This window comes from Triplophysa dalaica, chromosome 17, assembly GCF_015846415.1.
Source record: "Triplophysa dalaica isolate WHDGS20190420 chromosome 17, ASM1584641v1, whole genome shotgun sequence".
In the NCBI taxonomy this organism is placed as follows: domain Eukaryota; kingdom Metazoa; phylum Chordata; class Actinopteri; order Cypriniformes; family Nemacheilidae; genus Triplophysa; species Triplophysa dalaica.
The window spans coordinates 18374494-18401445 of NC_079558.1; the positions used below are offsets into that span (position 1 = coordinate 18374494).

Below are 26952 nucleotides of genomic sequence, written 5' to 3' on the forward strand. Positions count from 1 at the left end.
GGAACAGCTTCGCTTAGGGACTTAATGACGTATGCCATTAATCCAACAATGTAGTGTAACATTTAAAACGGGAACATAAAAGGCATGTAAACACCTTAATCGTAATATAAGTTTACTCAGAATAAGGCAAATCATTTGATTACTGACGTCCATGTAAATGTGGTCAATAATAATGTGAGATATTGAGCTGTTGAAAACGATTTTCAAGCCGGAGACATCTGCTACAGTCTTCATTTGCTCTCACGTCAACATGGTTGGTCTCTGAGAGAAACGATTGTGATATTAATCTTTCTTTTCTATGGGAGCTATTCATGATACATCTCTCTTGGTGTTATTGCCGCATCATCTATTTGCCCGGCTTGCTCCTAATTTCCTGAGCTTCTCATCACTGTCAGAGAGTTGCTGTTTGATCTGAGAGACACCCTCTCTCTCTCGCCGTCTGCAGCCTGGGAAAAGCCGCAGGGACACGGCTAACTGTCGCTGACTGGCCGGGTGGGACGAGGGGGGTGAGGCGTGCGCTTTGAGAACATGAAAGACAAACGGCAGCGGTCTGCTGCTGCACCGCTGTCGCCAGGCCTGGCCGTCTGTCTGTGGGGACGGGCAGATGAGAGCCGCTGCTCCTGCTGGAGATGATGAGAGGGGGCGGAGCCAAACTATGAACTGTGATGTTTGGTTCGGTCTGACCAGCTGGTCTGGGAACAGTTTGCCTGGGAACTAAAGGAATAATAGAATAAAGCAGGGACTCCCACCAGAGGGTTCAAATAAATCTTCGAGGTCATATTGAGATCTTCACTCATTTTGCCTTTGGATTGCAGACTCGACAAATCTGCGTTCTGTTTGAAAAGAAATTTGAAAAAAATTTCACATTTTAACTCATCATTTTAGACTTGCGCGACTGACAAAACAAGTCATTCCTTTCGTGCGTGTCTGAAACTGAAGAATGAGGGGCACTTAGTTAATATACACGTTTCTGGTGTCTCAAACCACAAGCACAACAGCACACTCCCAAAACTATGTTTAAAATGTCTGGCATTCACTCAGGCTCTCAATACCCATAAACTACACGGGCCGGACGATTATTTGGATAAATGATGGTGTGTTAACCACAGTCATCATTACAATAGTTTACACAAACTCTGGTTTTACATCCACAGCCAGGTCACGTCTCCAGGATGAGGGCGGCCGGGCGTCATCATAAGTGACTGGATCTCTTGCGAGCTGCACGACAAACACAGCTGCGGTTATTCAGGACACACACATGCACTCCTGACAGAAACATCTCACATTCTTTAAAGAAACACTGTTTACTGGGAGCGGTGAAATGACAATATTGTGATTGTGTCATTGAAACGGCCTTTACAAAAGCAAATGTGGTAACGTTGACAAAATAACAGACACAACATATCATTAGAGATCCATTAGAAACTTTTGAAGTTTCTGTTGAATTCACACCCAAAGCAAGACTGAAAGAGGATCATGTTTGTTTTACTATGACAAACACCATTTACAATTTGTTGAAAAGACGAGAAAAGCACAGCTGATTTCGAAAGCCCGACTCTCTTCCAATTTAAATTATGTTTCAAGGTTTGAAGGAAAATTTAAAGCAACAATCCTAAGAATACACTTCTATAAAAATGTACTCTGAATTTAATCTGAATTGTTCTGAATTAAGGCATAGAGCAACTAGGATAAAAGACTGGAGATGGGGTCCTCAGTTGTTCCTTTATATTTCAACTAACAGATAATTATTGATTTCAACTAACAGATTATTATTGCCTTTCCGTATGTTTTCAAACTTGGTTTTTAAAATCTCATCCAAAATATTTTCCTTTGGGCCTTTATTGGGCTTGACCCCATAATTACTGCTTGCAACTATATTTATGATTATTATAATTGACATACAGCACATAGGATTTTGGCAACACTTAACAATAAGGTTCCATTCATTAACATTAGTTTATTAATTCATTACTTACAATTATCAACGTGAACTAACAATAGCCAATGCACCATTTATTAATCATGGTTATAATAAATGCCATTTTTTGACATAAGTTAATATATAACAAACAAACATGCCCAGACAATGAAGATAAACTGCATTGTTCATTGTTAGTTTATGTTAGCTAATGCATTAACAAATGTTACCATTTGCATCCTTAATGTAAAGTATTACCTAGACTCTAAAATCTGGCTCGCATTTAGTTTTGAATACAAGGTTGTTTGGGTCAGTATTATGATTACTGAAATATGCGTATTAAAATAATTTAAGATCACTTCATTCAGAATAGCTCTCCATGAATGCCACAGACGGATGAAAAGTTCACCTGCCAAAAGACTTTCCCCAAGAAGGTGAACGAAGGTTAATAACAGTCAAGCAAACATTTCTGAAAATCAATTTCAGAACGATAGCACTTTGACTTCATGTGATTCAAAATGTTCAAAGATTTGGGCTTTGAATAAAGCGCCAGAGATACACGACTAAGGCTGAGACGAAAGCCAGCCGCTGAACTCTAATGGGCCGCTTCTTTATAATTAACCTGGGAAAGGTCACAAATCAAAGAGTCTCATACAACACTGGCGCCACGAAATCTTCTCTTTCACCACTAATGACTTCACAGAGAGAACATGTCAATGGTTGACCTCTGTTTTATCACTTCTAATGCTAAATGCTATTATTATCATCCCAGGATTAAATTAAAAAAGCATCACCTCATATAAGTGTGTCCATATAATCGTTCATAATCAATAGAAATTCCATGCAAATCAGCCCCAAAAACACATGTATACTTGTGTATATGTACTGTATGTGCATAGTGCATGTGATATAAACATCACGATCGGCAGGGAATGCTTGTATTCTGTGAATGGGTCTGCTGGCGAGCTGTGTTGACCACATGTGTCTGTGCATGTGGTTGGTTTATACTTCAGAAGTCAGAGAGTATGACTGCATGCACGCATTAGCAAGCTTTGGGCTGTAAATCACACTTTACACGTGTGAATGAGAGTGTATTTCACAACAAATGATGAGTGTTCTTGGCACGAGTGTTGGGCAAGTTACTCTGGAAATGTGTTACTCAAGTGTGAAATGTGGAAATCAAGTTACTGTTCTGATTACTTTATTTCAAAAGTAACGTATTACATTACTAGTTACGTTACTAACGTTACCCCATCCCTCAAAAAACAAAATAACCTCTTTAGACTTCTCATGACTAAACTTTATTGGGAAGTGCACACTCTATCTCACAAAAAACTAAATCAAGCCTGTCTTTAATTATTTTAATAAATTATTTCTGCTTATTCCATAATAAAGCCTGTCATAAATAATAATGATAATGAAACTATGTGACGTGAGTGCGTGAGTGAATGAGTGAGTGTGTGTGCCCTGCGATGGGTTGGCACTCCATCCAGGGTGTATCCTGCCTTGATGCCCGATGACTCCTGAGATAGGCACAGGCTCCCCGTGACCCGAGGTAGTTCGGACAAGCGGTAGAAAATGGAATGGAAAAAAAAACTATGTGACAATTTAACTTAAAACGTTTTCATATGTTAACTGTAGTATTTCTATTCCTGCATGCTCCATAATGTAAAGTCTCTCCCTACTCTCTTATAACTTGTATATTTTAACTAACATTAGTTCATACGCATGTTTCTGTGATTTCTTCGCAATATAATAAACATGACAGCGTTAGAGCAGCAAATACTAGACTGACCAAACCAACTGATGCCAAAGTTATTTGTGACGGAAATCAGTTCTTTTCAAGTTCACACTGCATATTACGTGTGGACATGCTCCACTTTTATCATAAAATGGTATGATTTCTGTTTTTTCTTAAAGTCACAGTGAAACAAAATGAGATTTTTTAATGAGATATTGCAGTATTTACAGTTAATAAGTTTATCAATGTGGGTCATTTCTATTTAAAGTTCATGTACCCTCATAATCTTCAGTTAAAATCTGAAAATGCACTTCCCCCTGATAAGACTATCCATCTCAAATGAGGTTTATTTGATGGCTTGGGCGGACCATCAATGAGCTGTTCTTCCACATCCAATCAATTCGTGGTGAAAAACGCAAGCCCACTCGTTTTCTACTTTGAAATTCCCTTTTAGTTCGGAAAGTGATGTCTTCTGCACCACTCACAGTTTCAAATGGTTTTATATTCCAACAAAATACATATTCAGTTGGTCAAAGCTGTGTGACGTTTTCTCTTCATGGATAATACCAGCGACACTCATGATAACAAGGGATCAGAATACATCTTAAAATAATATATCTTTATTTCGGCACACAGGAGTTCATCAGGGCTAAAAAGTTACAGTTGTGAATGAATTCCTTTCAATACAAACAGAAGCAAAATTCAAACTTGTAAGCAGCCAATCAGAAAGTTCAACTTACAAATAACCAACGGGTATGATGTCATAAACCAATCACAAACTACTCAAACAAACAATCATACATGAACCAATATTCCACATACAGTCAGATAAAAAAAAGACACAATTTAATATATGTCATACACGTACAAGAAGTTAAACAAACTCAAACTTCATTTGGAAAAAGTGTTTATAAGAGTTATTGTAGGATCAATTCTTCATTCATCCCAATTGGAAACAACATTTTAAAATAAAAATCTAAAATGCCTCTCTTTATACTCTTCCATACTCTTGTTATCACATGTGTCGCTTGTATTATCCATTAAGTGTTTCTCTCACAAAAGAAGATATTTTGAAGAAAGCTGATGACGTTTCTCAAAATATCTTCATTTGTGCTCCACTAAACGCATGAGTCACATACAGATTTACAAAATATTCTTTTTGGCTGATGTCTCTGCTAGCGACTGTACGTCAAATGAAACCTTCAGTAGCCACACGCAGATGACGTCTGGAGATCACAGATGTTTCTCAGGCCCACATCTGTTAAGGGGAGATAATGTTCTAGCCGGTTTAATACGTACTGGAGAGAAAAAGGGTGTGGCCTGAGTGACTGACAGCCTCATTTGCATTACAGAGAGATCAAAACCCAGCCGGTGACTGACAGCACAGCCCACCATTGTTTCCCCATCACTCAGCTGATGGATGAATGAAGCTGTGCGCCCTGAGGATGTGATCCAGTTTAGTGCCGTTCTCTTTCTATAGATGGGAAACACGCAGCTGTCGTGTGCAGTGACGGCAACTGTATGATGACAATTGAAAAGTGTCGTTTCTCAAGTTCACACAGGTGTCTGAGCACAGTAACCACAGGCGAGACGCCTTCTGGACAAAGAGTTCTTGTCCTCATTTTGCTATTAAACATTCTTGCACTTTTTGGATACAAAAAAAAGTGTCTAAATACGATGACAGGCAACTGCTCTGGCTTTTACTTCCGACAAGAAGAACCCATAACAAACCGTACACCCTTATAAACAGCGTGGATTACACATCAGGGGACATGTGACGTGCCTCGTGGCAAAGTAATCTCTACAAATCTCTGGGCTTTGATCATCCGGTCGAGCCAGCCGCCCAAATCTGGATGTCAAACCTCAGATGTTAGCGTCATTTAGCCGTTGTCGTTTTAAGAGGCATCATCGGCGCCAGACTCAGCATTGCCATGATAAACAGAGAATAAAGCCTGGACTGCAGCGGGACTCGACCGCAGCCCTGAGCACTCAGTGTTTAACTACTGTTGTTGAGTTCAGGATCACACACAGAGCTGGCAGACGCTCTGTCCACCGCCACAACTCATGAGCTGTAAACTCAATGTGGGCTGTAGAGGTGAAATCATATGGATTTGTGTCAATTTGATGAGAAATGTTTAAGATCTTCGATAAGATTGTCTTTCGATTGCAGACTTGACTCATCTGAGCTCAGTTTGACACATTGTTGACGTCTTGTCTGAAACTCCATCGACAGAGACTTTTGTGAGATTTCTGACTCTTTTTCTCAAGAGAAATATCTGAGATTGATTGTTCTCAATAACTGAGATCTTAAAGAGATCTTTTCTGTGACAAACATTGGTAATGTCGGTTTGCTTCTAAATATATCGGATGCGGTACAAGTCATGCTAGTTGGTGACATACAACTTAATTTTGTTCAGCGAGGCGATTCGACACCCACAGATGCCTGGACAACACACAGCACTTCTGTTTGCTCTCAGAGCGCAAGCGGTGGAATAGACGCCGCGGTTTCCCTCGCGCACTCGGCCCTCGCCGAGACTTTTATGAGAGCGGATAGTCAAATTGTCATTTAAAAATCTGCGTTTAACCTCAGTCCAGCAGGCGCTTGTACCGCAGAGCGTCTCACTCCTCTCATCTTATTTCTCTTTAAGTAGAGGCCCTGCACATGAATCCTGGCGGACCGCTGGCCAGCTCATTCAATGCACAGAACACACAGGAGCTGAACAACTTTGTACTGCGATGAAAACACCAATAACAGAAACACAGTGAAATCTGCTGTCTGCTATAATAATTCTTTAGGAAACAGAACTAGCCATTTTGGAGGATCTATTGATCAGAAATGCAGTATAATATGCAAAGCTCTGTGTTCAGAGGTGAATAAAGATCTTATATAATTAAGCTTTGTGTTTTATTTCTTTAGACTGAGCTATTTCTATCGACATACACCGCCGGTCCCCTTACATGGAATTCGCCATGTTATTTCTACAGTAGCCCTAAACGGACAACCTGCTCTACAGACCGCTTTTCATAAAAACGTTATCTCCTTCGGCAAAGAGGCGAAAACTTGACGACAGCTTAATTTGGTGTCAGCCACCATATAGTGCTTCAAAAGGGAGGGTTGGAGTTAGCCATTGGTTGCAATTTGCATCCTCACCACTAGGTGCCACTCAGTGTTGGGGAATAGCTAATTACAAGTAGCGATGCAACTAACTTAACTATATTTTTCAGTAACTTGGCGGTAGCTCATCTACTTTTAAAACAGTGTAGATTTTCCAGTAGTTAATTACTTTTAGAGAAAGTAGCTGTGTAGGGTGACCAAAAGCTACATTCCGCTCATCCTGCAGGGCAACGCTGTGTAACGGCAAACTGAAGTGGTTTATTATCGCCATCTACTGCATTAACTATGTATTGCGGCTTTACACTTCACTGAGAAGAGATCATAAAGGACTTACATGAGTTGGTAAATATTTAAAGTTCAAAACAACCTTCCTATTAATTATTAAATATGAATCTTATGTAATAAAAGTAATAAATAAACAATACAATGATAATGGTATTGTTTTACATTGTTTTAAACTTCTCTATTTATTTAAAACATAAGTCAATAACACATGTGTATCACATCACATAAAAATATAGTATACTTAAATTGTAGTGTTTTACAGCTGAAAAACGGTGCTATAAAACGGTGCCATAATAAAAAATAGTGAGCTGTATCTGTGCGAAATAAAAAAGAAGTTTCAAAGAAGCTAACTACTTTTTTATAGTAAATAACTATAAAAAAGTGTTACTACGTTTTCAGATGGGTTGGTAATCTGTAACTTAACTACTTTTATTAATGAGTAGCTTGTATCTTATCTAACAACAATTTCAAATTAGCTTCCCAAACACTGGTGCCACTATATATAATTTGTGCTCAAGAAGATCTCATTCATACATTTTAGTATGATTTGCTTTCGCGTAAGTGACGTTATGGTTTGAGAATTGCTTTTTTTCTAGTAATCGCGCGTTTTTGTATGATTCACAACATACAAATTAAACCTCGTAAAATAGTTACGGATTCCTGTGAGATAAGGTTGTCTGCTTATGCTGGCATGAAAACAAAGGGGTGATATTTTGAATATACAGTACTGTATACTGTATATCCCGGATGACCTGGACAAGACCTAGAAATGTTGGAACAGACCAATCAAGTGTTCCAAAGAGCCCTGTAATAAGCTTATTTAATCTAAATATCATTTTTTTCCTTAATCCTTTTTTTTGCCAAACTTGGCACCATCTCCTAATGCAACACATTTGATCACTTCAGTAATTTTAAATCATTTATTTCACAAGATGGAACACATCTTGTTTTTTATTTAATTTCTAATTTGCTTTCCTGTGCTTTATGCCAACGGCTGTAATGTCTGCATTTCCCTCAGATGATTCCCACACCACCTGATCTCATCCTATAGACTGGATGACAATCAATGCTGGTTTAACGCTGGAGCAGGCAATCTTCCAATATCTTTTAAGATTGAATTATATATGTTATATTTAAAATAATAAAAATTAATCAAAACGGAAGATTTTCTGGACCAATGTTTACATCTTACATAGGCCTATTATGGTTCTATATCAGACCATCACACCAATCTTCCATCATTTGTGGCACAACAAATGCAAAACAAAAAACACACAAACCTTCTTTCCTATGACTGTCAATCAAGAAAGATGCATTATGTCCACAGAATGACTACTGCACAGAATGTACAGTATTATCCTGCAGAGGCAGACTGCCGATGTTAAGAAGTTGAACCTTGACCCCTTACACCTTCACAGACGAAAATATATATTAATATTGATCATGACATTTGATGATATTTTAAACACTACATTATAAAGAAAGCAAAATATAACAAAAATAATTTATGATAAAATACATGATAAAAGAGTCAATCGCCACCTTGTGGCTCTAGGGAAACAATGCGCAATTAAAGGTAAAGTTCACCTAAAAATTGAACTTTACCTTCAGGATATCTTCTTGTGTGTTCAACAGAACAAAAAAGCTTATAAAGCAAGTTTACCAAATATGGAAGTCAATGGTGGCCATTGATTTGGTTACAATCATTCTTTCAAGTATCTTTCTCTGTGTCCATCAGAACAAAGACATTTCTACAGATTTGGAACAACTTGAGGATGAATGAATGAAGACAGAATTTGTATTTTTGGGTGAATTGTTCCTTCAAACACATATTATATGGGAGGACACTTCCTGTTTTTATTCTTTGCCATGGCAACCGTAGATAACTAAATGCTGAATTAGCATCTGTATCTATGGGCCGCAATATTGGAACGGTGCGACCCTGTCCCTTAACGCTTAAAATCAAGCTGACTGTGTATGATTATGAAAACATATTTATTGTTGTGGAGATACAAAGATGACATCACTTACGATGTATACATTTGCTTAACATTATCATATGCATACAATGCATACAGAGTATAAATAGTTTGTTCAATATCATCAGCATGGAACATGGAAATGGATTGAACAATATTAAAGTAAAAAAGAAAGAGAAAACAAAAGAGAGAAAACCACAGTACATAAATTAAAGTGCCTATAAACTTTAATCGTTTTAGTTGCTTGCTTGTTTAACGCAGTTGAAATAGAATCCAGATACATCTTAAAATCTTTTAGGAAGACCAGAAACATCGGTTCATTATTGGAAAAGGCACACTTATTTGTGTAAAATTTGCAAAGAAAATAAATTTCAATTAAAATAAAACAAACATTGTTCTTAGTAGAATCAGAATAATATTATCCCAAAATAATTTCCTGATAAGTTATTGATAAATAATTCTCGATATTCTCATTTATAAATGTACTAATGTTTTTGTTCTGTGTTATGGCAGGACCAAAATAAATCAAAGACATTTCATGACACTTTGACACTACAAAATGAGCATCTTGTATCAATATCATTTTTATATTTCACCATGGGATAAAATGTAATAATTATTTTGAATGACACTTCCTTTGCTATATTAGTGAGAGCACATTCTAGTCATCTGTGAGTGACGTCAGTGGACCGTTCCAAGATGGCGGACGCGTCTACGTGCCTGGAGAACTTGGACGTGGCATCTAGTTATTTATATCTATGATGGCAACAACATTTGAGATACCAAAAATCTGACGATCTCAATGTCTTGAATAATGTGAGCCAGATAAGATGAAAACAGCATGCAATGTTCAAAATACACAAATTTGGTCCAAGTAGGAGCCATCCTGGCGCTCAGCTTGATGAAAACAAGTAACCCAATGTGTTGACCATAGGTGAATGTGTAGTCAAAAGCGGGCACAACAGACCCCCACCTCACACAAATGTTATTTTTTTGTCCAAGCATAATGGCTGACAGCTCAGAGTTTCAAGCAAGCTCCCCAAAAACACAGAAAAAGAGAATCACATTACCCCAAAGGGCCTGTGGCAGGTGCCTACGCACTAACAAACGAAGGAAGTTGAACAACTCTGAAAAGCGTACAGGTACTGCAAGCGGGGCGGCCGAAGGAGCACAGCGCAGTTTTCTGTATTCTTGTGACATGCTATATTACTGGTTATAGTGGCACGATGGCCAAAGCATATCTTCAAATGTCTGCCCTGGAGCCGTGCCTGATCAACCCCGTCATTACGAGAGCCAGACTGCCAAACTTATATTTTTCTATATACCCTGCCTTTCAGAAATAATAAAATGCTTGGGTGGGATGCCATCAGTTTTTTTCCTCCGAGTCTATGCGGCGTGCGTTTGCAAGCGAAGCCATTCTTTTTTCTCCTCAGGACGATCGCAAACATCTTTCAAACGCTAACTCTCTGTGTACGGATATAAATTACACAGGAAGAGGGACGCTCAGCATATAGTTTAGGAAACCAAAAACTAGCCAGAAAATGGCTCCAAATACATACAGCTCACAAAAATAGTTGCCGCGTCTGGTTTCGTGTTGCATGAATTCGTTTACTCTGCCGGTAGACTTCGCCTAGACGGGTGTCACTCGTAGAAACACACAATCTTTTAGGCGACACATCAATGAAAACAGCTCGACACTGAGGGTTTGATATTTGAGGTTCAGATGCGTTCTCCACACTCTGTGAATTTGACATGACCACGAAGCCATTATCATGGCCAAACGTGCGGCTGGGAAGATCTTGAACAGCAGCCAGCGGAGCGAAGGTGAAAAAACCCTGTGTTTATGTATTTGGGCCTTTTAAAGACACGCTCACACACCCCGACACTTTACGTTGGCTCCAGGACGTGCAGTTTGATACTTTGAAACGTTCTCTCTCTCATCCGACGGTTAATTATAGAATTGTAAATATCCATGACACGTAGGTAGGTGCCCATAATAACATACACGCCAGCTTGTAATTATTGACTTTATTTACTTTTCGGATGTTTGTTTGAAATAATGCCGCGCAGGGATGGAGATCTGGAGATCAAAGACCCGAAAACGTTATTAAGGTGAACTCATCAGGCACGGATAATCGTTTCAAGTGTAATTGCTTCGCCAAACCCAGACCAATCTTGTTTTTTCTTGCTCGTGGCATTTTTTATAGCATGATTCAGACGGTAGCGTGTCCCCCAAGGCCTGTTTAAAGACACAAGACAGAGGTCAGAGACGTATTACCTCTCAGCTCCAGTCGGCGACTTTATCGATGAGTTTAAACATGTTTACTGTCTTTGTTACTCCCTGAATCAACGAGACTTATTTAAATTGACCTGGAATTGAAATGAAACCAGATGACAAAGAATATGATCACATTTTACAGCAGATTCATTTAACACATGAGTTTGTTTTGGACTTGTTTGGTGCCGTCCCATGGTGAATCCTTCGCTCAAACAAGAGCTCTTGAAACGTCACTTGTTTTTAACAAATGGACACTTACGAAACCTAGTGGAGAAAGCGAGAACATCGAGAGCTCTGAGGTGTGCTTAAATAAACGTATTTTCTGTTCCACAGACACAATGACCTGTGAATGATGGTAATCATTAATGTCGATCTGGGATTAATATGTTGTCTAATGTAAAACTAAATTCACCGGCCACTTTATTAGGTACACTGTGGTCATAGAGGGATGGACATCGCCATCGGCTACAATGCTCAAGTAGGCCGTGGCATTTAAATGATGCTGAGTTGGTACCCAAAGTATAATAACAGGATGCAGGATGGTTACATGCTTTCATGTTGTTTAGGCCAAATTCTGACCCTACAATCTCAATGTCGCAGATGAAGTCAAGACTCATCAGACCAGGTAACGTTTTCCACTCATCTATTGGAACAGTTGACAGGTAACACAGTTGACATTTCGGAAATTTTAGTACATGGAGCTTGATTAACTTAATGTTTTCATATTATTTCTGTACATATTTATAAATTAAACATTTTATCCAAGTTCATCAGAACATGTTGATAATACAGTTGAAGGTCAATTAATCTACTCTATGTGCAGACAATAATATGGATGAAGTATTGAAGAGGAGAAGTTATGACACACTGTCTTCAAAATTCTCTTCGAAAAAGGAAATTACATCATTTGATGTTGGACATGTGACTCTGTAACAACCCATCGCTCATTTATTAGTTATTTTTTAGGGAGTAACAAGGTTGACACCGATTTCTAGGACACAGACAAAATGGATGAAATAATGGAGATGCGTGAGCAAAATACTTTTTGAAACACCTTTCTCATAATTTAATGATTTTTTGGGACAAATATTTACAAGAACTTTATACAGAAACATGTATATATTAGCTAATCCGAATAAAAATCGAACAGCACATGGACAGCTAATTCCAGTTTAGAATATGACATTTGTGTATGTCAAAAATCTTTTAACATAAACTATGTACATCAGAAATACCTCTTACTTCTGCCGAGATTTGGGAGCATGCATTATGGCCATTATTATATCCCATGATTCCACGGGAGGTGAAGAGCCACCAGTTGATGATCACCAAAAAGGCAATACGTACCCAAAAATGTAAGTACATGGAAAATGAACTCATTCAACAGGTAAATGATCTCAATGGGTCTCAGGAAAAACCGTGCTAAACACGAGCTCAGTTTATAATCTTTTCTGGAAATCTGGATAATATATACAAGTGCTGTTTCAACAGATTTCTACTTATGACTTCCACAACATCAACATGAACAAATATATAATAGGGTTAGATTTTAAGTTGAAATAAGTTTATTGCAGAATATCCACATACCATGTTGGAAAAGGAATCCTTATGTTTGTTTTCATTTTTGTAACATATTTGAAGAAAAAGATTTTGTGTGCATGTATGTGGCGCCATCGTCTGGTGTCTCAAATCAAAGCACTATAACGTATCCTGAAGTGAAACACAAATGACTTTTGTTTGAAACTGTGTCTATCTGGATAGAAACACAACATCATTGTCATTTTTAAACTAATGTCAATACTTTTCTATTTACGTGGAGTACCGAATCTTTTTTGCTGAAGTTAAATATGGTAAAATTTGTATTTATTGTCGTACAGAACTGTTAAAACTCAGGCTTGTCAAGCAATCAATTTGGCCTAATAATTGTGTACACATCACTTTTGTGAAATAATTGAAGGTCGATTAAATGCACATGATCAGTACACAGCTCGTTCACTTTAAAATCTAAATATTAAATATTACCTTGGGTCTTTTGTTCGATGATTCAAATAAAACAATCTCTACATGTCTGTGTTTTATTCTCGACTACTGCAATGTAATGTATTCTGTTGCTTGTCTTGTCTATCACTGAACATGGTGTCATCTAGTGGATTGTCACGAATAACATGCACAAATAATGGATTTCACATTCATTTTGAAGTAGACTATAACTGTCAATATATGAAGCAACTAGACACTAGAGTACTACTAAGTAGGTAGTTTCAGTACAGACCGTCACAGTGATTTCAGTTTTTACACACATGACACAACAGCACCTCTTGTCTGGTGAGATCAACACAAGTCCAGTTAGTGTTTCTGTGTTTAATACGGTTGAGTCTAGAGTTTTGTGTTTTTCTTCAGTCTTGTTTTTATGGTCTTCTCTTTTGGCTAGAGTTTGGGCTTTGGCTCTATTTTGTTTTATCTATAAAGTTATTTTTTATTTTACGATGAACTGGTGGTGGGGGTGTGTCTTCACTAAGTGTGACACATATTGTGTTGAAATGTGTTGTTGTAATTAATAGCCTCATTAAATGAATACATTCTTGTGAACTTGATGACCTTTATGTTTTTTTTGTCCAGTGACATCTCAATGGGGCCCAGAAAAAAACTTAGATATGATCTTATAGCCCACTGGAAATCTGTATAATATTCTGAATGCTTTTTTAACAACAAACAGATCTTACTTATGATTTACACCATATCAACAACATGGACAAAGTCACATTTAGGCTTCAATTTTAGGTCGAAATGTTTTTATTGAAGAAGAGCCACATGCACACACCCTCCAGAAGGAACTCTTACATTTAAAGCAAAAAAGTTTTGTGTGCATGTATGTGGCGCCATCCTCTGGTGTAAAAGCGCTACAACATATTCAAGTAAAGCACTAATGACTAAAGTTTGAAACTCTGCCTTTTTCTTTCTTTATCAAAACAAACCTCTTGGTTTTATATTTTGTTCTATGAAATGACATTAAGAAATTTTTGTGGTTCAGTTGTGTTTCCTAGTAAACTCTGGAAAGTTAAAATGGAGGATGCCATGTCTACACAATTATTACTCACGAACAATAATGCAATATTTGTCGATATTTGACAAGCGTTTCACTCCTTTTTATGATTAATGAATACAATATAATTATACAATAACATGAATTCTGACATTATTGACATTTATACCACAGACGCAGCGACAAACATAAAAATCTGCAAATAATGAATCTTACCTCATTTATCCTCATTTAGCGCTTTCCAGTTAAAGTGAACTAAAACAAAATAAATTCAGGAATAATCTACTCTTACTTTAATACAAGCAAACATAGACCAATGAAATCTTTGTGAAAAAGGTTTTTGTGTTTATTTGCTACAGCTTTCCTGTAGCTCAGTGGTAAGAGCATGGTTGTGGGTTCGATCCCAGGGGATTGCAAATAGCTATGTAAAATGTATAGAATAATACAATATAAGTCGCTTTGGATAAAAGCATCTGCCAAATGCCTAAATTTGAAAATAAATATAAATTTGAAATGTACAAAACAGTCAGGTGTGGTCCTTGATTCTGATTGGCTGAGCAGTGTTCTATTAGCCCTTCTATGACGCACTCAGCCTTTATATACACAGACAATTGTTATTTTGCTCATTCTGCTTCATATTCACTCACGGTTAACTTGCGCTTTATTGTTGTACTGTTGATTTAAAGTAAAGATGGGTCAGACTTTTGCTAAGTGCTGCAAAAAAGATGAATCTAACGATAGCAGCAGTGTGTACGAATTACCTGCGGTTGCAATCGACGACGTGAAAGAGAAAGAAGGAGGAAAGAAGAAGAAGAAAAATAAGTTTCTGAGATGGATAAAAGGCCGCAGAGTTCATCCGGCTACAGAAACACCTCCTGCGACCGCTGACAGGAGCGGTGATGGTCAGTCACAATATCAATACATTAAAGGGATATCGAGACAAAATGTTTTCAGTCAGAAGACATATTTAATCCATATTTCACAATAACAGTAAACACATCTGGCCTATTTAGTACGACGGCGTTTTAGTGCCGCATTAAAAAATAAAAATAAATCAAAGATTTTGACAATACAATCGAAATGTAACGAAAATAAACTCGTCGTAATACGTATTTTGTTTACGTGAAAGTTTTAGTATAAGAGTTGAAGTTTTGTGTAAGCACGTCTGAACCAGTGAGTTATTGTTAGTTCATGTCTGATTTGTTCTTCTGAATAAATACATTTTCCTACATAACCGCTGCAGTCCTTTTACGATTATAACTCTCCAAAAGACAAACAATTTCCTTATTGCTAAATCCTAATCTAAAGTATAAACAAATCCTCCACATACATTGTTTCTAGCAATTCTGTGATTTTTCTCAAAATATTACGAGTTTATTCTCGTAACATTTCGACTTTATTCGTAATTTAAATACACAAATGTAAATAGGAAATATTTTCTCGTCTTTAGTCAGAATTTGCCGAAACGTTTTGCTATTTTCACCCTGAGAGGAGTTTTCAACTTTCTCTCTGTGTTTGGCTCTTGTGTTTCGCTCCCAGTCACCCATCCATAAGTTGTGTAACTATATATGTTTGTACAGCTTTGTGTGTGTTTATATGACTCATTTCAGACATTAAGCACACAAGGACAAGACTCTAAATCTCTGAACATCAACACTAAATTACAATTAAGGATGATGATGACAAACCAATACAACAAAATATCAAATCAATAGCTCTTGAACTTTAACATTATATTGTATGTGTGTGAAATATTTCAGTCAATCTTTCATGACATTCATTAGATATTACTTGTATTTTAACTACTGATCTGTTATTGTTTTAGAAACACACGCGTCAGGCTTGAATCATTTATTTTTTAGTCTGGATGTTGTTATTTACCGCTCAGGTTAAGGTACTTTTGTCTTATGAAGATGTTAAATGTGTGATGATAAATTAAGAAAGCGAAATTTGCTCTGTCGCTTTCTAATACTCTAGTATCAATAGGATTGTTGAACATTTTATTTTATTTCATTGTTTGACATCATTTCTCTCTACAGATGTCATTTCAGGACGTCATCTCACTGGAGAAACTGAGGCGACTCCAGCCGTCACAGGTCCTGGAGTCCCGGTATCTCCAGACCGCTCTGTGTCCCACTCCGTTGATGATGTCGTTCAGATTGTCAGTATCATCCAGAGTGACCGGGATAAAGATGACCCTCCAAAATCATTCAGTCGAGAGTCAGACTGGGAACAGGAAATCCAGCAAACTCCAGTGAATCAGCCTGAGGAGAAGCTGGAATATGAAAAGAAGATGAATGGGTCAATAGAAGGTGAGTTTGCCTCCAAAATCCCAACACGCATAGACACTCTTCCTCATATGTTAAAGGCGGGGTTTCCGATTTCTCATAGCCATGGTTGATGTTCAAATCACCAAAACAGACACACCCCTACCCCCATCTTTGGCTTTGGTCAGCGCTCGGCTCGACTAATGTCCATCCTGTGCACTGTGTACCTTACTGCTGATTGGATACAGGGTTGTTTAGGTACTCGGCCCGACTTTGTCTAAACGAGCGTAATTCGTAAATCGGACACCCCGCCTTTAAAATATTGTAATATTGTTCATTAGGTTTGGAAGTATTTCTAATGCTTGACTTTTCATTTCTCTTTGAACAGAAATCAACTCCTGGCTGTATGAGATTGGGAATCAGCTGGGTCAAGGAGGATTTGGGACCGTGTATGAAGGCACCCGCCTCAGCGACGGCTTGAAGGTTTGACTTTTGCTACGTTCAATAGCTAGCAGATAGTTTTATCAGTGTGTTTTTGATATCTCACTCGATTACGTGTCTAATGTTCATGTTTAGACCGATCAAACATGATCTCTGTTGTTATAAATGTATGTCATGTGTGTTCATCATGAATGTTTGAGTGATCTGATTTAACTGTAAATCTGTTTCTGTTGTTCAGGTGGCAGTGAAATACGTCGTCAAGGACGAGGACACAGATTACATCAGCATCGTAAGTATTGATTGACATTCAAACATCTTCAATATTGTTTTCTTACACACACACACTTCTGTTGACTTAAGTTTGTTGAAGACTGAGATAAATCCTTGTTTGTCACCTTCATCTGATCCTGATAAAAACTCTCTTTCTTCCAGCCGGGTTATGATGAACCCATTCCTAGAGAGGTCGCTCTTCTGACTCTCGCCAGTAAGGGAAATGCTCAAGAGATCATTCAGCTTCTTGACTGGCAGGACTTTGAGAAGAATTACATCATGGTCCTGGAGCGCTTCACTCCCTGTGAGGATCTGTCTAGATTCCTCTATAAAGAAGGGAACAAAATTGACGAAGGGAGAGCGAGAGTCATCATGTGGCAGGCGGCAAAGACGGCGTACATGTGCTGCAAACGGGGAGTTTTCCACCGAGATATCAAATTGGAAAACTTCCTCATCAACACCGACACCCTACAAATCAAACTTATTGACTTCGGGTGCGGTGATTTTCTCAAGACGTCGGCCTACACAGAACGCATCGGTATGTTTCATCACTTCACACGTGTCTGTTATAAACAGCTCTTGATATAAATACTACGATGACATCATTCAGATTCAGTGCTCAACTAATGTAGACCAATGGCTAACATGACATCTTGTTTCTTCAGGCACAGAGGAATACTTTGGCCCAGAATTCTTTGAAACGGGCAAGTACTACGCAAAGTCCACAACGGTGTACTCGCTGGGTGTCCTGCTGTTCACCTTGTTGTGCGGGAGATTCCCAGACTCCATCGACAAGGACCAGATGAAGAACAAGATCTGGTCTGTACATGGCTTCTCTAAAGGTGAGATCTTCATCAGGTCCACTGAGATTCTCAATGATGTCAAACAGAACAAAATCAGAGCAGATGCAAAGTTTAAAGAGACATTCAGATGAATTGACAGTTTAAGGTTATAACTGACTTCTCTGTGTTTCCTCCCAGAATGCTGCAGTTTAGTTGAAGCCTGTATGATGGAGAACCCGAAAGAACGCATTCCTCTGAGAGATATCTGCGGCCACAAGTGGTTTCAGGTACTGATGATCTGCTCACATCTATTTCACTGATATTATTCTCATTCAATGAAGCAAAATATATTCAGATGAAACACTGACTTACTGATTATTTCAGAGCAGACATCAGACAGCCCAGCAGCAGAAAATCACTGAGAGTCCAGCCGAAAATGACGTCAATAGACTTTCAGAAGGAGAGATTCTACCCCCACTCGCTAGTGTCAGTCAGTCTGAGGACAAGAAGTATAAGTGTATTGAAGGCGAGTTTATCTCCATAATCCAAAATCATATTCTGTGTTTTCATTCAAGTTGTTTTAAAATTCTTTTAAGATCAAATAAGATTTTCTTCAAATAGTTTTTGATGAAGTTTTGCATACCATCCAGTAGGACAGTACTGCTTAGGCTTGACATTTCATTTATCTCTGAACAGAAATCCACTCCTGCCAGAATGGGATTGGGAAGAAGCTGGGTCAAGGAGGATTTGGTACCGTATGAAGGCACTCGTTTGACCGACGGCTTGAAGGTTTGACTTTAACTCTTTTTCTTCTGTCTTGTGTTCATGTTTTTATTATCTCGTTGTGTATTTGTGTTCACTATTTAGACCGATCAAACATGATCTCTGTTGTTATAAATGTATGTCATGTGTGTTCATCATGAATGTTTGAGTGATCTGATTTAACTGTAAAGTTATAACAGCCTCTTCATCTTCATTTCACAGAATGCTGCAGTTTAATTCAGTCGTGTCTGGGCTGCCGGCCGATTCGCCGGCTGGGCCGCCGGCCGATTCGCCGGCTGGGCCGCCGGCCGATTCGCCGGCTGGGCCGCCGGCCGATTCGCCGGCTGGGCCGCCGGCCGATTCGCCGGCTGGGCCGCCGGCCGATTCGCCGGCTGGGCCGCCGGCCGATTCGCCGGCTGGGCCGCCGGCCGAGTCGCCGGCTGGGCCGCCGGGCGAGTCGCCGGCTGGGCCGCCGGGCGAGTCGCCGGCTGGGCCGCCGGCCAAGTCGCCGGCTGTTTCTGTTGTTCAGGTGGCAGTGAAATATCTCAACAAGGACAAGAACAAAGATTACATCAGCATCGTAAGTATTGATTGACATTCAAACATATTCAATATTGTTTTCTTACACACACACACTTCTGTTGACTTAAGTTTGTTGAAGACTGAGATAAATCCTTGTTTGTCACCTTCATCTGATCCTGATAAAAACTCTCTTTCTTCCAGCCGGGTTATGATGAACCCATTCCTAGAGAGGTCGCTCTTCTGACTCTCGCCAGTAAGGGAAATGCTCAAGAGATCATTCAGCTTCTTGACTGGCAGGTCTTTGAGAAGAATTACATCATGGTCCTGGAGCGCTTCACTCCCTGTGAGGATCTGTCTAGATTCCTCTATAAAGAAGGGAACAAAATTGACGAAGGGAGAGCGAGAGTCATCATGTGGCAGGCGGCAAAGACGGCGTACATGTGCTGCAAACGGGGAGTTTTCCACCGAGATATCAAATTGGAAAACTTCCTCATCAACACCGACACCCTACAAATCAAACTTATTGACTTCGGGTGCGGTGATTTTCTCAAGACGTCGGCCTACACAGAACGCATCGGTATGTTTCATCACTTCACACGTGTCTGTTATAAACAGCTCTTGATATAAATACTACGATGACATCATTCAGATTCAGTGCTCAACTAATGTAGACCAATGGCTAACATGACATCTTGTTTCTTCAGGCACAGAGGAATACTTTGGCCCAGAATTCTTTGAAACGGGCAAGTACTACGCAAAGTCCACAACGGTGTACTCGCTGGGTGTCCTGCTGTTCACCTTGTTGTGCGGGAGATTCCCAGACTCCATCGACAAGGACCAGATGAAGAACAAGATCTGGTCTGTACATGGCTTCTCTAAAGGTGAGATCTTCATCAGGTCCACTGAGATTCTCAATGATGTCAAACAGAACAAAATCAGAGCAGATGCAAAGTTTAAAGAGACATTCAGATGAATTGACAGTTTAAGGTTATAACTGACTTCTCTGTGTTTCCTCCCAGAATGCTGCAGTTTAGTTGAAGCCTGTATGATGGAGAACCCGAAAGAACGCATTCCTCTGAGAGATATCTGCGGCCACAAGTGGTTTCAGGTACTGATGATCTGCTCACATCTATTTCACTGATATTATTCTCATTCGATGAAGCAAAATATATTCAGATGAAACACTGACTTACTGATTATTTCAGAGCAGACATCAGACAGCCCAGCAGCAGAAAATCACTGAGAGTCCAGCCGAAAATGACGTCAATAGACTTTCAGAAGGAGAGATTCTACCCCCACTCGCTAGTGTCAGTCAGTCTGAGGACAAGAAGTATAAGTGTATTGAAGGCGAGTTTATCTCCATAATCCAAAATCATATTCTGTGTTTTCATTCAAGTTGTTTTAAAATTCTTTTAAGATCAAATAAGATTTTCTTCAAATAGTTTTTGATGAAGTTTTGCATACCATCCAGTAGGACAGTACTGCTTAGGCTTGACATTTCATTTATCTCTGAACAGAAATCCACTCCTGCCAGAATGGGATTGGGAAGAAGCTGGGTCAAGGAGGATTTGGTACCGTATGAAGGCACTCGTTTGACCGACGGCTTGAAGGTTTGACTTTAACTCTTTTTCTTCTGTCTTGTGTTCATGTTTTTATTATCTCGTTGTGCATTTTGTGTTCACTATTTAGACCGATCAAACATGATCTCTGTTGTTATAAATGTATGTCATGTGTGTTCATCATGAATGTTTGAGTGATCTGATTTAACTGTAAAGTTATAACAGCCTCTTCATCTTCATTTCACAGAATGCTGCAGTTTAATTCAGTCGTGTCTGGGCTGGGCTGCCGGCCGATTCGCCGGCTGGGCCGCCGGCCGATCCGCCGGCTGGGCCGCCGGCCGATCGCCGGCTGGGCCGCCGGCCGATCCGCCGGCTGGGCCGCCGGCCGATCCGCCGGCTGGGCCGCCGGCCGATCCGCCGGCTGGGCCGCCGGCCGATCCGCCGGCTGGGCCGCCGGCCGAGTCGCCGGCTGGGCCGCCGGCCGATTCGCCGGCTGGGCCGCCGGCCGAGTCGCCGGCTGGGCCGCCGGGCGAGTCGCCGGCTGGGCCGCCGGGCGAGTCGCCGGCTGGGCCGCCGGCCGAGTCGCCGGCTGGGCCGCCGGCCGAGTCGCCGGCTGTGCCGCCGGGCGAGTCGCCGGCTGTGCCGCCGGGCGAGTCGCCGGCTGTTTCTGTTGTTCAGGTGGCAGTGAAATATCTCAACAAGGACAAGAACAAAGATTACATCAGCATCGTAAGTATTGATTGACATTCAGCTGAAAACATCTTCAATGTTGTTTTCTTACACACACACTTCTGTTGACTTCAGTTTGTTGAAGACTGAGATAAATCCTTGTTTGTCACCTTCATCTGATCCTGATAAAAACTCTCTTTCTTCCAGCCGGGTTATGATGAACCCATTCCTAGATAGGTCGCTCTTCTGACTCTCTCCAATATTGGAGATGCTGTTCCAGAGATCATTCGGCTTCTGGACTGGTAGGAGTTTGAGAGTGAGTCAAGGTCCTGGAGCGCTTCACTCCCTGTGAGGATGTGGGCGGTTTGTTCAAGTGTTATGGAGGCTGAATCGATGAAGCGACGGTGTACTCACTGGGAGTTCTCTTGTTTATCATGGTCTGCAGGGTGTTTCCAAACTATAATGACCTGTACCAGATGAATGAGAAGGTGTGGTGTGAGGACGGCTTGACCACAGGTGAGAAGATTTATTCTAAATTAGATCCAACAGATTTATTATTCTAAAACAAGTGTAAAGTTATAACAGCCTCTTCATCTTCATTTCACAGAATGCTGCAGTTTAATTCAGTCGTGTCTGGGCTGGGCTGCCGGCCGATTCGCCGGCTGGGCTGCCGGGCGAGTCGCCGGCTGGGCTGCCGGCCGAGTCGGCAAGAACAAAAAATGGGTTGGGGTGGGACAAAAAAAAAAACAAAGAAGGGAGTGGGGGTGGGGGAAAACAAGAGTACATGGGGGGCAGAACAAATGGTTTGGGACTTGGGGGACCAGTCTTTGACTGGGGTGGCGCTTGGGAGCGGGAAGACCCAGGGGGCTTGAGGGGGAAGTCCTGTGGGGCACGGTCTTAGTTCCAGAGGCCTTGGTAGGGAGAGTCTTGGCCCGCCGGCTGGACACGGCTATTACCCGGGTATGATGCCAGCTGTAGAACCGGCTGGGCTGCCGGCTGGGCTGCCGGCCCATTCGCCGGCTGGGCTGCCGGGCGAGTCGCCGGCTTGGCTGCCGGGCGAGTCGCCGGCCGGGCTGCCGGGCGAGTCGAAAACAGACGTGCCGGCATGGAACGCACATTTCAGAGTGCAATAACTGGCTATAGCATTGCTTTTTGGAAAAAACATTTCCTAAATGTCTATGAACATATTGAGGTAATGTTTTGATTTAATACAGTAAAATTAGTACACACAGCTCCTTTAAGGAACTCCAGAATCTGACTAACACGCCCTCTATGGTAGAGGCAGAGCTGGAGCTTGATGTGTGATCGTCATGAGTTTTCCTGGGGAAGTCACTGAAGTAGTTTAACAACTCTACAGTGGCAAAGCCCCAGGGACTGGTGAGGTCCTTTCAGAAATGTTGAATGCATTGGCTGTTGAGGGGATCTCTTGAATGACATGCCTCTTTAACATTGCATGGGAGTCTGGGACAGCTCCAAAGGAGTGGCAGTCAGTTTGAAAAGGGGGAAATGAGAGTTTTTGCCAATTACTGGGGTATCACTCATTCTGGTAAAGTCTGCTCCAAGGTGCTGGAAACTTTACTCTCATAGGGATCCTAGAGGGGGCCTGGGAGTATACCCAGCTGGTCTACATGTGCTTTGTGAAGCTGCTTGGATGAGGATTAGGACCTCTAAATCTGAGGCCATGGTTTTTAGCACGAAACCGATGGAGTGCCTGCTCCGGGTGGGGAACGAGTTCTTTCCCCAATTGAAGGATATTGAGTACTTTAAGGTATTGTACACGAGTGAGGGGACAATGGAGGTGTATAGAGTAGTGGGGGCGGTACTGCAGTCGCTTTATTGCACCATTGTGACAAACAGTGAGCTGAGTCGTAAGGCATAGCTCTCGAGTTATCGGTCAATTTTCTTTACATCCCTCACCTGTGGTCGTGAAGGATGGGGCACGACCAAAAGAACTCGATCTCCAATACAAACGGACGCAATGGGTTTCCTCAGGAGAGTGGCAAACCTCTCCCTAGAAGTTTGGCCATCCGTGAGGAAATTGGAGTAGAGCCGCTGGTTCTTCATGTTGAAAGGATCCAGTTGAGGTGGTTCGGGACTCTGGTAAGGACACCCCCTGGGTGCCTCCCCAGGGAATGTTCCAGGCACGTCCAGTTGGGAGGAGGCCTCGGGGTAGATCCAAGGCCTACGTGGAGAGACTAAATCTAGACATTGGCCTGGTAATGCCTCGGGATCCCCCAGTCAGAGCAGGTTTATGTGGCTCGGGATAGGGGAGTTTGGGGTCCCCTACCAAACCTTTGATTCGGATGAGCGGTTGATGATGACGATGACTTTTTAAGTATCCGACTGATATAAGAGGATGTTGCAACATCCATCAAATATAAAGTATAACCTCATTGACCATATGCTCATGGATTTTCTGTTTCACAGATCACAAAACAGATCTTTCTTGCATTGAAGCATTTCTTTCATTGCTTGTTATGTAATGTATACTGTATAATAACATTTGTTAATTTAGTGAAGCATCAGTTATAAAATACATACAATACGACAAATGCACGTGATTTAGACAAATGTTCTAGGATGATAAAAACAGATTTTTCCTCAAATTTAAACTGGTGATAAAAAAGACTTTTTATTTCCAATTAAAGACTCCATCTCTTCAGCCAATCCTTTCATTCCAGTTACAGATCAGATTAAATGTAAATGATGATCTCTTTCTGAGATGTTATGACCAGCAGATACTCTTAACTATTCTCTGTTTTTCTGTTTCTATCTCGGCCCCGGATGATCATCATGAGTTAACTAGAAACACCACTATCCCCTGCTTTATGGGATATGTCACGTTTTACTTGTAGCCTGGGAGAAGTTAGCCAACAGCTAACAGTAAGACGAAACGATCTAGTTCAACGGAAGTCTCTAAACCATCACCATGGCAGAGCCAGAAAATTAAAATAGAAAAAGAGGGAGTGATCGGACACGAGCTCGACCACAATTCAATATGTGACGAACTTACACTCAGCGATGCGAGCTGCAAGAGGTAACGGGTTGCAAAATATGTTAATTTTTTCTTACTCTCCTGTACTTTTGAGCTAATTAGTAATTTGGCTGTGCTCAGGTTGTTTATTGGCGCACTAACTTTACTGGTTCCCATTTTTTAATCGCAAGGTAGAATAGAAATAATGTAATGTTGCCGGTCTCAATAGCTTAAGTAGCATGATCGTGCCTCATCGCGAACTTAGTGTTATGCTTGTAAATGATGATTACCTAACCACAATAAAAATTTTATGGTCAAAAGTTACTGATTCCTTAGTTTATGCACGTAGACTAATGCTATCGGTATCTATAGTTACTTTTAGAGGTACTATTCCCATAGCGAGTTGAGTGTACGTTATTGATTGCACCCATTACACAAAGCACAACGCCTGGTCGCGAGTTTGTTTCTGAAAATATAACTACAGAAAGGATTTGTGTTGGTTACTGGTCCGTGTACGTTTTATTCATTTGATATCCTTTTTGAAATAAATTAATGGAAAATGAAAAATGACACGTACTTTCATTTTTCGTTTGCCGTTTAAAAAACGGATTTCGAAATCAATTTGGCATTCATACATGTGGGCGGCGCTATAACGCCCCTTTCACCCGATTGGTCAAATCGTACCATTCTGTACGGACTTAATTCTGCCCGGCAGAAGAATTCACCTCCAGTTGTTCGTTTTTTGGTGTATTGTCGCAACGCGAACAAATGCTTATTGTCAACTGTGCGTGATATTTACGCAGAAATCGTAAATCGTGTTGTACTGTACGACAGAGATTACAAGCCATGCAGTGTGCTGTATGCTATTACTTCGACATCTAACACACCTTTCATAGACGTTGATCGCAGAAAAGTGCTGTATAATTCCATGAGAGTGCTGCTGTCAGTGGGATTGATCTAGAAGGGTACCTATTTGTTGTAGTAGAAGTATTAATAAAGTTCCCTGCATCACAAAGCGCCCTGTGTAAACAAAAGGCAGGAACAATGCCATAAGGGGTCTGTATAGTGATGACAAGTAAAGTGGCTATAAAGACAAGCGAGCAATTTATGTTCCTCAATTATTTAAAAAAAATTGGAGATTAACTTTGTCTGAGGCTAAAAGTCTGCCTGCTTCCATCACCGGACAACACTCCCCATAATCCTTTTCACCACTCTCACCTGATCCCCATCATCTGGACACTATTCCCATCACCTGTCTACCCCTTGTTTTCTGTCTTATTTAAATTCTTCCTTTGGTTTTGTTATTTGTCCGGTGTTGAATGTGTTTATGGTGTTGTGCTTTTTCCTGTGTCTCTGTGGATTAAATTATACCAGTTTGGAGAATCCGCTTGTTTTGAGTGTTTGCTTCTCAAACCGTTACATCTGTATGTAAGTGTCTCTGTCCACACCTAGGCTACTGTACAGACTCGACTTTCAACAGAAAATTTAGATGTGCTTGTTTTTCTCAACAAAACTAATCTGCTTAATTAATGGGTTTTTCATTTTGTTTATTCAGAAATTGTTACAAAATCTAAACAATAAAACTAATAGTCTACCCGCTACGCGAAGTCTTCTTCAGCACATACCAAAGATTCTCAATAGGGTCAAGGTTTGGGCTCTGTGGTGCCCAATGAGTGAAAATGATGAATATGTTTCCTGAACCACTCTTTCATAATTTGAGCCCGATGAATCCTGGCATTGTCATGTTGAAATATGCCCGTGCCATCAGGGAGGAAAGAACCCATTGATGGCCTAACTTTGAGTCATTCAGTCAACTGACCTAATTTCTCTGGGCACATAACGTTGCTGAACCTAAACCTCAAATCCAATGGGAGGCTCTTACCTATTTTCTTTGTTGAATTCATGCAGTTGTTGACTGTTTTTGAACGGGCAGTGTATATAACTCTGCTTTATAAATGAGTTTCTCATTCGGTCTGCATGAGCTTTTTCAGAAATTGTTACAAAACCAAAATGATAGAACTATATATTTACATTAACATTTAGTCATTTAACAGACGCTTTTATCCAAAGAGATTTACAGAGAGTTCAGGGAGCAATAAGCAATTTGTCAAACAGGAGCAATCATACAATAGGTACTGATATAAATAAGACAAAGATAATTGGATAATATCTACAGTACACATGGATGTCCAGTTCACAGCATATCTTCAATACTGTATCACAACAGAAGCCCTAGTTTAGGCACAACACGGTTAGCATATCTATAAATCTGGTCACCTACAGATAGTCATTCCACCACCAAACACATACACACACACTGCTCCCTCAAGCTTTATCTCAAACATTT

General features: G+C 40.4%; 2 protein-coding genes and 1 long non-coding RNA gene across 4 annotated transcripts; all 3 read left to right on the forward strand.

The window, feature by feature from the left end:
* The first annotated feature begins 14952 nt into the window (after nucleotides 1-14952).
* Nucleotides 14953-19188, forward strand: LOC130439073 (serine/threonine-protein kinase pim-2-like). 2 transcript variants are annotated; one of them, XM_056771491.1, is made up of 10 exons: nucleotides 14953-15261; nucleotides 16399-16671; nucleotides 17015-17109; nucleotides 17306-17356; nucleotides 17500-17875; nucleotides 18003-18179; nucleotides 18318-18406; nucleotides 18504-18645; nucleotides 18816-18908; nucleotides 19104-19188. In XM_056771491.1, the coding sequence occupies exons 1-9, from the start codon at nucleotides 15051-15053 to the stop codon at nucleotides 18878-18880; spliced, it is 1479 nt and encodes a 492-aa protein (XP_056627469.1). In that variant the 5' UTR covers nucleotides 14953-15050; the 3' UTR covers nucleotides 18881-18908; nucleotides 19104-19188. The 2 variants fall into 2 exon arrangements, 1 of the variants encoding a protein (XP_056627469.1); XR_008909403.1 differs by lacking the exon at nucleotides 19104-19188 and having other exon boundaries at nucleotides 18509-18645.
* Nucleotides 19105-21299, forward strand: LOC130439452 (serine/threonine-protein kinase pim-2-like). The gene is made up of 7 exons (XM_056772070.1): nucleotides 19105-19461; nucleotides 19605-19980; nucleotides 20108-20284; nucleotides 20423-20511; nucleotides 20609-20750; nucleotides 20921-21013; nucleotides 21210-21299. Exons 1-6 carry the CDS (start codon nucleotides 19105-19107, stop codon nucleotides 20983-20985), a joined length of 1206 nt encoding a protein of 401 aa, XP_056628048.1. The 3' UTR covers nucleotides 20986-21013; nucleotides 21210-21299.
* A 584-nt stretch (nucleotides 21300-21883) lies between these two features.
* LOC130439263 (uncharacterized) lies at nucleotides 21884-22415 on the forward strand. Its single transcript, XR_008909427.1, has 3 exons — nucleotides 21884-21947; nucleotides 22077-22147; nucleotides 22239-22415. It is a non-coding gene; the product is annotated as an uncharacterized LOC130439263 (long non-coding RNA).
* The last annotated feature ends 4537 nt before the right edge of the window (nucleotides 22416-26952 follow it).